A 12,735-nucleotide genomic window follows, 5' to 3' on the forward strand; every position below is an offset into this window, starting at 1 on the left:
AATCGTCTCCATCCATCCAACCATTATGAAATGTTAAAGGTCCATGTAAAACTTACCACTAAATCTGTCTCACTGCTTTGGTTCAGATACCACAGCACACCTTCATGTGTTTTATTTTAATTGATGTTAAATATCTTCATGTTTTTGCTGGTGTAATCGATAATAAACATCCTGATTAATGAAATATGATCAGTTCAGAGACAGAGGGAAAACAGCGCCTCCTGCTGGTGATCACGTCGTCCTCCAGACACAACAGTAGAGATGCTTTGTTGAGCTGTGGCGTCATCTAGTGGTCAATATGGAGAACCACACAAGAACCACTGATTATCATCTATGAATCTGTAATAACTACATTTATTTATTCATCTGAATAATATCCACTGTTATCAGGAACATTTATTATTATTATTATATTCATCTTAAAGATGGAAATCATGGTTTTAATCACTAATAAAATGGTTCAAAGTGAATAAAAATGGTGGAAAAGGAGGTGAAATGAGATTTAAAAACCATAGAAAATTGATTAAAAGTTACAAATTAAAGTGGATAAAAACAGACAGAAAAATGATTAAAAGTGTCAATATTGGAACAATTTGTTTAAACTGGTAAATAATGGGCATAACAAATGATGAATATGATAGATAGATAGATCTATAGATCTATAGATAGATAGATAGATAGATCTATAGATAGATCTATAGATCTATAGATCTATAGATAGATAGATAGATACATAGATCTATAGATCTATGCATCTATAGATAGATAGATAAATAGATCTATAGATAGATAGATCTATAGATAGATAGATAGATACATAGATAGATCGATAGATAGATAGATAGATAGATAGATCTATAGATACATAGATCTATAGATAGATAGATAGATAGATAGATAGATAGATAGATAGATCTATAGATAGATAGATAGATAGACAGACAGATAGATAGATAGATAGATAGATAGATAGATAGATAGATAGATAGATAGATAGATAGATAGATCTATAGATAGATAGATAGATAGATAGATAGATAGATCTATAGATAGATAGATAGATAGATAGATAGATAGATCTATAGATAGATAGATAGATAGATAGATAGACTAGACAGACAGATAGATAGATAGATAGATAGATAGATAGATATATAGATAGATAGATAGATAGATAGATAGATAGATAGATAGATAGATAGATAGATCTATAGATAGATAGATAGATAGATAGATAGATAGATAGATACATAGATCTATAGATAGATAGATAGATCTATAGATAGATAGATAGATAGATAGAAAGATAGATCGATCTATAGATAGATAGATAGATAGATCTATAGATACATAGATCTATAGATAGATAGATAGATAGATAGATAGATAGATAGATAGATAGATAGGTCTATAGATAGATAGATAGATAGATAGATAGATAGATAGATAGATAGATAGATAGATAGATAGATAGATAGATAGATAGATAGATATAGATACATACATAGATAGATAGATAGATAGATAGATAGATAGATAGATAGATCTTTAGATCTATAGATAGATAGATAGATACATAGATCTATAGATCTATGCATCTATAGATAGATAGATAAATAGATCTATAGATAGATAGATCTATAGATAGATAGATAGATAGATAGATAGATAGATAGACAGACAGATAGATAGATAGATAGATAGATAGATAGATAGATAGATAGATAGATAGATAGATAGATCTATAGATAGATAGATAGATAGATAGATCTATAGATAGATAGATAGATAGATAGATAGATAGATAGATAGATAGATAGATAGATAGATCTATAGATAGATAGATAGATAGATAGATCTATAGATAGATAGATAGATAGATAGATAGATAGATAGATAGATAGACAGACAGACAGACAGACAGACAGATAGATAGATAGATAGATAGATAGATAGATAGATAGATAGATAGATAGATAGATAGATAGATAGATAGATAGATAGATAGATAGATAGATAGATAGATAGATAGATAGATAGATCTATAGATAGATAGATAGATAGATAGATAGATAGATCTATAGATACATAGATCTATAGATAGATAGATAGATCTATAGATAGATAGATAGATAGATAGATAGATAGATAGATAGAAAGATAGATCGATCTATAGATAGATAGATAGATCTATAGATACATAGATCTATAGATAGATACATAGATCGATAGATAGATAGATATAGATACATACATAGATAGATAGATAGATAGATAGATAGATAGATAGATAGATAGATAGATAGATAGATAGATATAGATACATACATAGATAGATCTATAGATAGATAGATCTATAGATAGATAGATAGATAGATAGATAGATAGATAGATAGATATAGATACATACATAGATAGATCTATAGATAGATAGATCTATAGATAGATAGATAGATAGATAGATAGATAGATAGATAGATAGATAGATAGATAGATAGATAGATAGATAGATATAGATACATACATAGATAGATCTATAGATATAGATCTATAGATAGATAGATAGATAGATAGATAGATAGATAGATAGATAGATAGATAGATAGATAGATAGATATAGATACATACATAGATAGATAGCTTTTTATTGTCATTATACAAGAGAAGTCATACAACAAAATTTTAGCAGCTTACAATGGTGTTGCAAGCTCCTAAAATGAACATTCAAATCTTAATACATTAAAAGCACGTAAATATCTACATACAATAGAAAGTTAAATCCTCCCACAAACATATTCCTTTATTTGCATCTTGTTGTGTTTTTTATGTCGTTGTTTTGTTTTTGTTTTAAACTTTATTTTATATTTCTAATTCATGTCCGTTCCAGAGTTGTATATTTGCACTATTATCCTTTGTTGGTATTTATTTTTGTTCTTACGGTTTACTTTTGCTGTTCTATTGTGTTGCTGCAATGTTTGAATTACCCCTATCAATAAAGGTATATCTATTCTATTTATTCTATTCTACATTGGCAATAATCATGAAATATGGTGAAAAGAGGTTAAAAGTAACAATAATGGGTCAAAACACACACACACACACACACACACACACACACACACACACACACACCACTGAGTTGTCAATCAAAGCCAACTGTTTGTCCTTGAACTGTGTGTGTGTGTGTGTGTGTGTGTGTGTGTGTGTGTGTGTGTGTGTGTGTGTGTGTGTGTGTGTGTGTGTGTGTGTGTGTTATTAATAGGTTGGGGGGGGGGTGGTTGTGTCTGAGTGGGAGGAGTTTCCATCAAACACAGACAGTATAAATAGAGCTGATGAGACGCAGCTTTAGATCAGAACCCACATCCATCCCATCATTCCCACTGAACATGCGTGTGCGTGCGTCTGTGTGTGTGTGTGTGAGTGTGTGTCTGTGGGCCGTGAACGCAGCACGTTCCGCTCCCTCTGAGTCCCAGGATGTAGTCCCAGTGCGGGTCAGAACCAGAACCAGCGGACGCTTCTGGAAACGCAGTGAGGAGCAGCAGATGTTCATCATCAGCGCGTTCGGTAAACACATGACCCTCAGCCTCGCACCGGACACCGGATTCATGGCGCCATCGTTCACCGTGGAGCGCGTGCGTTCTGGTGCCCCACCTGTCACTGTTCCACACGGACACGACCTCAGGAACTGTTTCTACTCTGGGAACGTGGACCAGGACCCGGACTCAGTGGTGGCTGTGAGTTTGTGTTCTGGAATATTTGGATCCTTCATCCTGGAAGGAAACGAGTTTTTAATCCGACCCAAAGCTCCAGGTCTGGGCTCAGACTCAGCTTTGGAGCAGCCGCATGTCCTGCTGAGGAGGAACCACCCCGTACCGCTTAGATTCGACCACCCACAGGTCATCCACGACAGGCCCGAGCCGCGCGTAATGGACAACTTTACGCACGGACACCGTGACGCACAGCAGCGGAGGAAACGCTTTGTTTCTGCGCCGCGGTTCATAGAAACACTGGTGGTGGCGGACACGAGCATGACCTACTATTATGGAGACGAAATAAAGGTCAGAACACACACACACACACACACACACACACACACACACACACACACACACACACACACACACACACACACACACACACACACACACACACACACACGCAGACGCGATGGAAACCCAAACAAATGATGAAACGGTCCTCAAACACGTCCTCAGTCACAGCAGCTTTTATTTAGTTTAGAAATTCATCAGCAAAGGTTTGTTTGTTATTTCACGCCATCAATCACGTGTTCGCAGTACGGAACAGGATTAGGGCCAATTTGGAAGGAGAAAATTATTTTGGGCAAATCAAGAATAAAATTGAAATGTCGAAATGTTGAGATCAAAGTTAAAATTTTGAGAATGTCTGAAATTTCAAGATAAGAGAAATGTCGAGAATAAAGTTGAAAAACAAGATTAAAGTCGAAATGTTTGAAAAATGAACTCAAAATATAACATGGTGATAAAAGTCTAAGGTCTGCTAATAAAGTCAAATGTACGGAAGCTGACGAGGACCTGTTTACACTGATGTGATCAGCTATGTTGGTTTGGCCGATATTTAGCATTTTATGTAATGAATGCTGCCACTGCATTGTTTTATCTTCCCATCTTCACCGTACAGTTGTTTGCTTTATTTCACTCACATTTTAGCACAAACGTTAAAATGTGAGTGAACGAAGAAAATAAGAAAATGTTTCTGTTCTAGTGAAATGGCTCTGAAAACGGGTAGTGTCTGCTGTTCGTAGCGATGTCTTCATACAACATTTTCACTTCTGATATTGCAACGTATTGTCCGATACTGATATCGATCCGATACAATATCAGCACGAACCATACATATTTTTATGTATTATTTTATAGTGTGGAATGTTAGAAAAGGTTTGATCATCTGATGTTAGTCAAACAGAGAACAATAATCAATAACAGTAGGGATGAGAAAAACTGACCCATTTATTATTAACCTATTGGTTACAAACATATATACCTTCAACATAATATCTACAGTATTCTACCATTGATGCAGTCCGATTTTCTGGCTGATATCTGACCGATATCAATATTGGAATGGGACACCGTATTTGCTCCTAATGCTAATGCTAATGCTAATGCTAATGCTGATGGAGGCTTCATGTAGTTTATTGTGGTCTGTCTCCACAGCTTCATCTCCAATCTCTCTGTAGTCCACACAGGGACTAAATGAAATGCTTTAGCTAACATCTACACCTGCTAGCTCTCAGTCTGCATCACATTTTAAAAAGTGGAGCCATAACGCTTTTGTACATGGAATGTTATGTTCAGGTCCTACATAGAGATATCCAACTCTTTCACTCCCTCACAGTCACAAGGCTGCGTTTAGGTCCAGAAAAATGGTACAGTTTGATTTTCTATGAATCTGTATCAGGTAGTACCGAAGGAATTTGGTCGTTACCTAAAAAGCAACCTGTATTCATTTGGGATGTAACGATTAATCGTAGGGCAGTTAAAAATCTGTGAAACTGTGAAAATTGAATCGCTATCCAGATGTGTACATGGCGGGCGGAATTTGCTACTACTTTCTTTCTGGCCGCCTTCTACTCTTAAACATGTTCATAAATGAATCCTTACCCCTTTAGCACCAAAAGAATATCTGTAATATTACGTGAATATCTGTAAAAGTCACGTTTTTCTATTAGTTCTGTCTGCTAGCATAGCTTCTCTTCTTCACTGCTAGATAACTGCATGCCAACTGACCACTGGGTTACCAGCACCCTCTGCTGGTCTAAACAAGTATCTGACGTGAATACAGTGCAGACTGTTTTTTTTTTTTTAAAGTCCAATTGTTAAGTCACAATATACATTTTCAGTTACACTTTTAACCATAATTTAAATGAATAGGCTTCTTCTTCATTTGTATTATTCCTTTATTTATTTCATTCAAGATTAATTTTTAGTTAAATTGCATTGTTTTGAATAGTTTATCAAGGGATTCTTTTGACAATGAAAAATAAAAGGAAAATAGTACAGTATTTTCCCCAAAAAAATAAATGAATATTTTTAAGTCATTTGTGATGTGATGTGATGTGATGTTTGTGATGTGACGTGATGTGATGTGATGTGATGTGATGTGATGTGTGGGAGAAACAGGTCAGACTACAGATATCAGACTCATTCCTCTGGAGCTGCTCATTATTTGGCTGCACAGTCTCACGTCAACATCATTTATGAGGTTTACCTTTAACACCACTCAGGAATCTACTGCATAAATGAAAGTTTTAGTTTGAAAACAAAGATGTAGTGAAAGAAAATGAGTCCAGTGTGAGTATGTCTGTGTTGTTCAGTCTGTTTCTCTTTAAATCCTGGCTCTAACACCAGACCTTTGGGACCTGGACCAGGTCTGGTCATGGCCAGTATATCTACATTTTATCTTGGTGATATAGAAATGTACAATATGTCCTATAACCATATGTTTTCATTTCATAAACTTTTTTGCAATAAATACTGGTTTTAGGAGTGGTTTCTTTCTTTATTTCTCAGAACACTTAAAGCTTAGTTTTATGATCACTAAGGATGTGAATCTGTCTAGGGTTGGTCATCGTTTAACGATTCTGATTCTGATTCTAATTCTCAATTTTGATTCCTGTTCTAAACGATTCTCGATTCCAATTCTTTGAGTTGTGCAGGTCAACAGGTCACAGATTTCACAGGATATTTTTTTATTTGAAAAAGCCTTTAACAGGTTATTTTTATTAATTCACTTAGTTGATATAGTTTAATTTGGTTACTGTAATGTAACTAGGATATTAAATTAACAAAGGTTTCCAACTGTAACTGTAAAAGTAAAACTTTCTGAAATAAAACTACAAACAAGTCGTCATCAGTGTAAAAAACATAGATCTACAGGTAGATGTGAAACTAAATAAAACCCTGGAACAGTCATGTGACAAATCAACCAATAGTTCTAGTTGAGAATTATTATTATTATTATTCTGGATACAGTGGAAACAAACTATAAAAATAATTATATTATGAACCTGTTTATATTGTAGGGAACATATTTAATTGGATTCTAAAGACAAAAAAACACCACTTTAAAAATAAAATAGACTAATATTAAACCTCTTTACAGTTATTTGACTCATTCTGTGATAGTGTAACTCTGTGGTGATGACGCGCTGGTAACGACATAATCCAAGATGGCGGCGGCCTGGACTACAGCTGATATTATGTAATAAAGCCTTAAAAGACATGAATATAATGAAAAGAGTGAATGGACAGAGACATAAAGATGTAGACTTTCACACAGACACACACAGACTTATTAAACACACACAGACTTATTAAACACACACAGACTTATTAAACACACACAGACTTATTAAACACACACAGACTTATTAAACACACACAGACTTATTAAACACACACAGACTTATTAAACACACACAGACTTATTAAACACACACAGACTTATTAAACACACACAGACTTATTAAACACACACAGACCTCAGTAAACAGAACAGGCTTCACTAGACGGCAGGCACTAGGACCCAGAGGCAGAGTAAGTGCGTCCCCTGTACTGCATTCACAGACTGTAATATCACCAGTTTATCATTTTACCAGTTATTAGAGCTACTGTCTTTACCAGGGAGATAATATTTATTACTGGTGATTGTTTTACTGTGATTAGTTCATATTTCTCTTCTGCTCCACGGTCCAAACTGACACCGTAGCCACACACACACACACACACACACACACACACACACGTATCTTATACAAACCCTGGTTAACAAACAGAGCAAGCTGCAGAAACAAACTAGTGCAGCCATTTAAGAATCTTCATAACAGTTCTGGAACCGGACGTTAGGAACCGGTTCTCGGTGCCCAACCCTAAATTATTGGGTGTCTCACAATTTGATTCAAAACTGTTTTTTCTGTCTAATAAAATATGATCATTTCAAAATACACAACAATGTATCAATATCTTTGATATTGATTGTACAGTCAGTCAGTAAAGCACATTTAAGACGTATCTGATCTAATTTTAAGACAATGTAATGCTTTTTAAGGCTTAAAAAAAAAAAAAAAAGTTTTTTATTTGATTTTTGAAGTTTATGAATCGATTCAGAATCATGGATGATTAGAATCGCGATTCTTATGTGAATCAAATTTTTTCACCACCCCTAACGATCAATGAGTGTGTTCTAACCCTTCATCTACAGAACTCACTCACACGTGCTGTCCCTATAGACTAAAGCTGCACATTTTGATCAGCTGTTTGTTAATGAATGTGTCTGTGTGACATTCAGCAAATTTAACCCAGAATTGTCTTTCTGCTCAGATTGGATTGAGTTAAAAATATTCAGATTCATGTCATCTGTCGCCATTTTGTGAAAGAATATGGAAATAAAAATTTTGATTCATCAGAAATGTGTAAGAAAAAAATCGATTTGGCGATACATTGTGATATTTCACTGCGCTATTATTGTATTGATCCAAAACAAGTCCAAATTGATTTTTTTAGTCAATAAATTAAAATGTATAATTATCGATATCATGATTTATCGTAATGTATATTGTATTGTTTAGTATCAAAATATATTGTATTGTGACACAAATCATGAATCGTATTGTTAGAGTCATGGCAATGTAAATGTGTGTGTGTGTGTGTGTGTGTGTGTGTGTGTGTGTGTGTGTGTGTGTGTGTGTGTGTAATCTTAAACAATCTTAAAAGCAATGCTGACATGAACCTTAATGAATCAAGTGATGTTTTTAAGCTAGCAGGGTCCGTATATGTGCACTGTTAGCTGCTAGCTGTTAGCTGTTAACTGTTAGCTGCAAGCTGTTAGCTGTTAACTGTTAGCTGCAAGCTGTTAGCTGTTAGCTGCTAGCTGTTAGCTGTTAGCTGCTAGCTGTTAGCTGAGAGCTTTATTTGAACTTTGCTAACATCTCAAACGACTACATTGTTATCTGATCCATAATCAAAGTGAGTGTTATCATCTGCAGATGTTCAACATCACCTCCTTCAAAGGCAACAAACAGGGTTTTTTTTAAATTAATTTTATTTTTATGACCAGAACGAGAGTCACAGGAAGCTTTTTAAAGTTCACATGGACACAGTCACACATACTGTATCTGTTACACATAGAAACAAGGACTGGACCAGATGTTCGAACTCTTTTTATGTCAAACTTGATTAGTTTGTGACGGATTTTACCAATTATTCTGTAATTAATCAATGTTCACACTGTAAATGTTTAGTTTGATCTGATCAATGCTTTATAGATATGGATAATATAGTGAGGGGGGAGTGTCTTTATGTTTCTTCCATGTTCATCTTCCAATATGTCTGTAACTCCATCACATAGAAAGGTAAATATTACTATACCTTTATAGTATATTACTATACTATAAAGGTATAGTAATAAGCTCCACCCACTCTCTCAGAATATAGAAATAGATCTGCTATACATCCTATCTGGTGGACATGTCAGCTCCTCTAAATAGTCACTAAGTCAGTGTGTGTTTGGGTCTGGAACATGTTTGGGTCTTCAGTAAACTACTTAGCATATGTCTTAGCTCCCTGTAATGTGATCAGCTTAGAGCTATGAACATAGACTGTTCACATCACTAATGATTAGTCACAGATATGCATTGGTTCTAGACTCACACGCTCTGGAAATATGAACATATGCTTTTTTTATGGCAAGTTTGGAGTAAAATATTCAGCTAGCTTTTTTAGATAATTTAGCAGCTATTTTAGTCACAATAACAACTGAAAACCTCTTTTGTTTACAGAAAAAGGATAAAAACAGTTGTGACCACAGGGGGCGACAGTGGTTTGGTAGTAAACAATAGACCCATTTCAATGTGGACAAACATAAGACACGTGACTGACGTACGCACGTATACTCATGTTGTTTACATATGTGACAAGAACAATGAATGAACGGCTGTTAAAGAGGACAAAGTGTAAATCCACTTTTTTAGCCCTTAAATGCATTTTGTTGTATATTTATAGTGTTTAGAAGTACAGAAAAGTTCAAATTAGTCTCTTCAGGTGCTCCGTAGATATCTTTATATTCTGTTTTGGTAATATTTTTCAATTTGTTTTGATTTTTCTATTCTCTATTACGTTTTTTGAACTATTACATCACAGTATTTGCAGCAGAACTGCTAAATTAGTTCATCAACTCCAGGTCCAACACTTCGAGCAATCCGCCATTTTTATTTCTGGCTTTTATTTTGTAGTCCAAGCTCCAGGATGCAGAAGTTACGAGAGGATAAGTCAAAATGTTGGGTTGTTGGATGTAGTAACCCACACGCTTCATTACACCGTCTCCCAGCATCAGAACCTTTTCAAAGTGTCTGGTTGAGTTTTATTTTTTATAGAAATGTACCACATCTGTGGATAAGGTCATTTTTGTGTGTGTGAAGCACTTCAATGATGACTGCTTCATCAACCTCCACCAGTATAAAGAAGGATTTACAGAAAGACTTTGTCTGATTGAGGGTTCAATTCCTTCTATCTTTGGATCCTTGATGATATGGCCTATGTGAATCTAAAGTTTTTATTAGTCATTTTTTTTTTTTTTTTTTTTACTTGTCTGCACATGCTGTCAAAGGTCAACACCACAGGAAGTGCAATCATTATGAGACAGCAATGCATATTTTGTTATTGCAATAAAATACATTGATTTATTTTATTGCTTAATTGTGACCATCACCAGCCCTCCCTAAGGAAGGGTAAGAAATCTTTTATTATAGGGAGGATATAAAAAGGGAGAGCAGTGACACCTATGTGGAGGGGGAGGGGGAAGGGGAGGGGAAAGGGAGCAGGGAGGAGAGACTCAAGGCAGGAAATAGAAAAGGTGGGGAAGAATAGACTGTTTTACAGTGAGGGTGAGATGTGAGGTTATAGAATATATTGTGCTTATTATGTTGTGTAATCCAGCCAGTATGGTGACAAGTGTGAAGCTTAGCTATAATGGTGGTGGCTGTGGACAGGGGGAATGAGTGAGTGGTAGTACCTAAAGCAGGTATTTGAGATTAACGTGTCTAAGGTTAAGCCCAGTATGAGTTTCATCCCACATCCCAAGCCGTGCCAGTGCATCGTGTACCAGTTTATGTACAAAAAAAAAACGCTACTGCAAGCCCAGGAACTGCCCTGGGCCCGCAGATGCAGCCAGGCCAGCAGAAAGAGCGGGGGCCAGGGAGCCCCAGGCAACCCCCCCGCGGCCGAGCAACCCCCCAAATGCCCCCAAGATCCCAGGCCGAGAGGCAGCCACCGCCCCCCACACACACATCCGCCCCCCACAAGCAGCCGAGCACCCAGCACATCCCCCCACCGACCCCAACCCCAAGGCCCCCCGCCAGCATCCAGCCCCCCCCACCCACCCACACCCAAGCACCCAACCTCCCGAGGGAAGGGCCCAGAGACCCCCCCGCCCGAGACCCCAGCAGAGGAGCCAAGGCCCCCGCCCAGCAGACGGCCAGAGCCGCGCGGAACGGGCAGCCGGTGGGCGCCCCCCGGTGGGCCCAGAGCCAGCAGGGTCCGGACCCCAGGCCAGAAGGACCTGGAACGGAAGCAGCACCGAGAGCAGCGCCCCCAGGGACGACAACCATGCCCATAGTCGCCAAGGGCACCAAGGGGATGCTGCAAGCACCGACCAGGCACCCCAGAGCGCGCCAGATCGCCTTTCCTTGATGCCGCCCGCGCGATGCGCCCCAGACGCCCCCCCTCCCCCCCCCACCAAAGGGCCAAGCCACACCGCAGAGCCCGGCTCACAGGGCGCCGCCCAAGCCGGGGCCACCCGGGGCCGCACCCGCAGGTATGGCAGGGCGCGGCCCGTACCACCCGCCCCGGAAGACCCCCGCCAGGACCGGCCCAGCCAGCCGGCCAGACCCGCCGGACCCAAAGGGCACCACCGCAGGACAGGGAACCCCCAAGGGCGAGCCCCCGGGCCAGACCTCGGTGCCCTCCCCCCACCCCCCAGCCCACGAACAGGCCACAACCCAGCAAGACCGCGCAGCCCCAGACGGCACAAAGACAGCTGCCCAGGTCCCGCCCCCCACCGGACAGCGCAAGCCACGGGGCAATGCCCCCCCCCCCCCGGCGCAAGAGCGACCGGCGGCCGCCACCACAGGAGAGAAGAACCCCAATGGCACACAACCGATGCGGAGCAGCAGCCCCCAGCCAAACCCTCCCACCCGCCAGCCCGCAGATAGCTGGACAGACCTACCAAGTGGCCGATACCGACCTCAACCCCCGGAACAGCTAGAGCCGCCCCCCAGCAAAGAGCACCACCCCGGAGCGCCAAGCAACCCCGCCCCAACCCCGACGCAGACGCCGGCACCCCCCAGTGCACCCACCCCCCACACCGGCGCGGCAAGCCGCCCCGGACCCACACGCCGCGAGGCACGCCCTCGAGGCAACCAGGAAACGAGACAAGCGCCAAGCCCCACCCGCAGGGAAGGGGCACCCCCATGCCCTACCAGGCCGGCACTGCCCGGAGAGACCCCGCAAAGGGAGCCCCCAGCAACACTCCTCCACACCCCCCAGAGACCCACCGCCCCGCCACGCCCGACCGCACCCCCCGATCCTCACACGGTAGCCCAGCCATCAACAGAGGGGCCGGGCCCCCACCCGACAGGCCCAGATATCTGAATTTACCCACCACCCTGTTATGGTGCCTCTCCATTCCCCAATGGAGAGG

At 39.7% G+C, this 12,735-nt stretch overlaps 1 protein-coding gene across 1 annotated transcript in view; it reads left to right on the forward strand.

Annotated features, from left to right (window-relative positions):
• The first annotated feature begins 3,362 nt into the window (after positions 1-3,362).
• Positions 3,363-12,735, forward strand: part of LOC114475066 (A disintegrin and metalloproteinase with thrombospondin motifs 8-like) — a 42,782-nt gene continuing 33,409 nt past the window's right edge. Inside the window, exon 1 of the mRNA XM_028465768.1 lies at positions 3,363-4,058. Coding sequence (XP_028321569.1) covers positions 3,387-4,058 — 672 coding nt within the window. The 5' untranslated portion in view covers positions 3,363-3,386. The remainder of the gene's footprint in view (positions 4,059-12,735) is intronic.

Source organism: Gouania willdenowi, chromosome 13 (genome assembly GCF_900634775.1).
Source record: "Gouania willdenowi chromosome 13, fGouWil2.1, whole genome shotgun sequence".
NCBI classification, from domain to species: Eukaryota; Metazoa; Chordata; class Actinopteri; order Blenniiformes; family Gobiesocidae; genus Gouania; species Gouania willdenowi.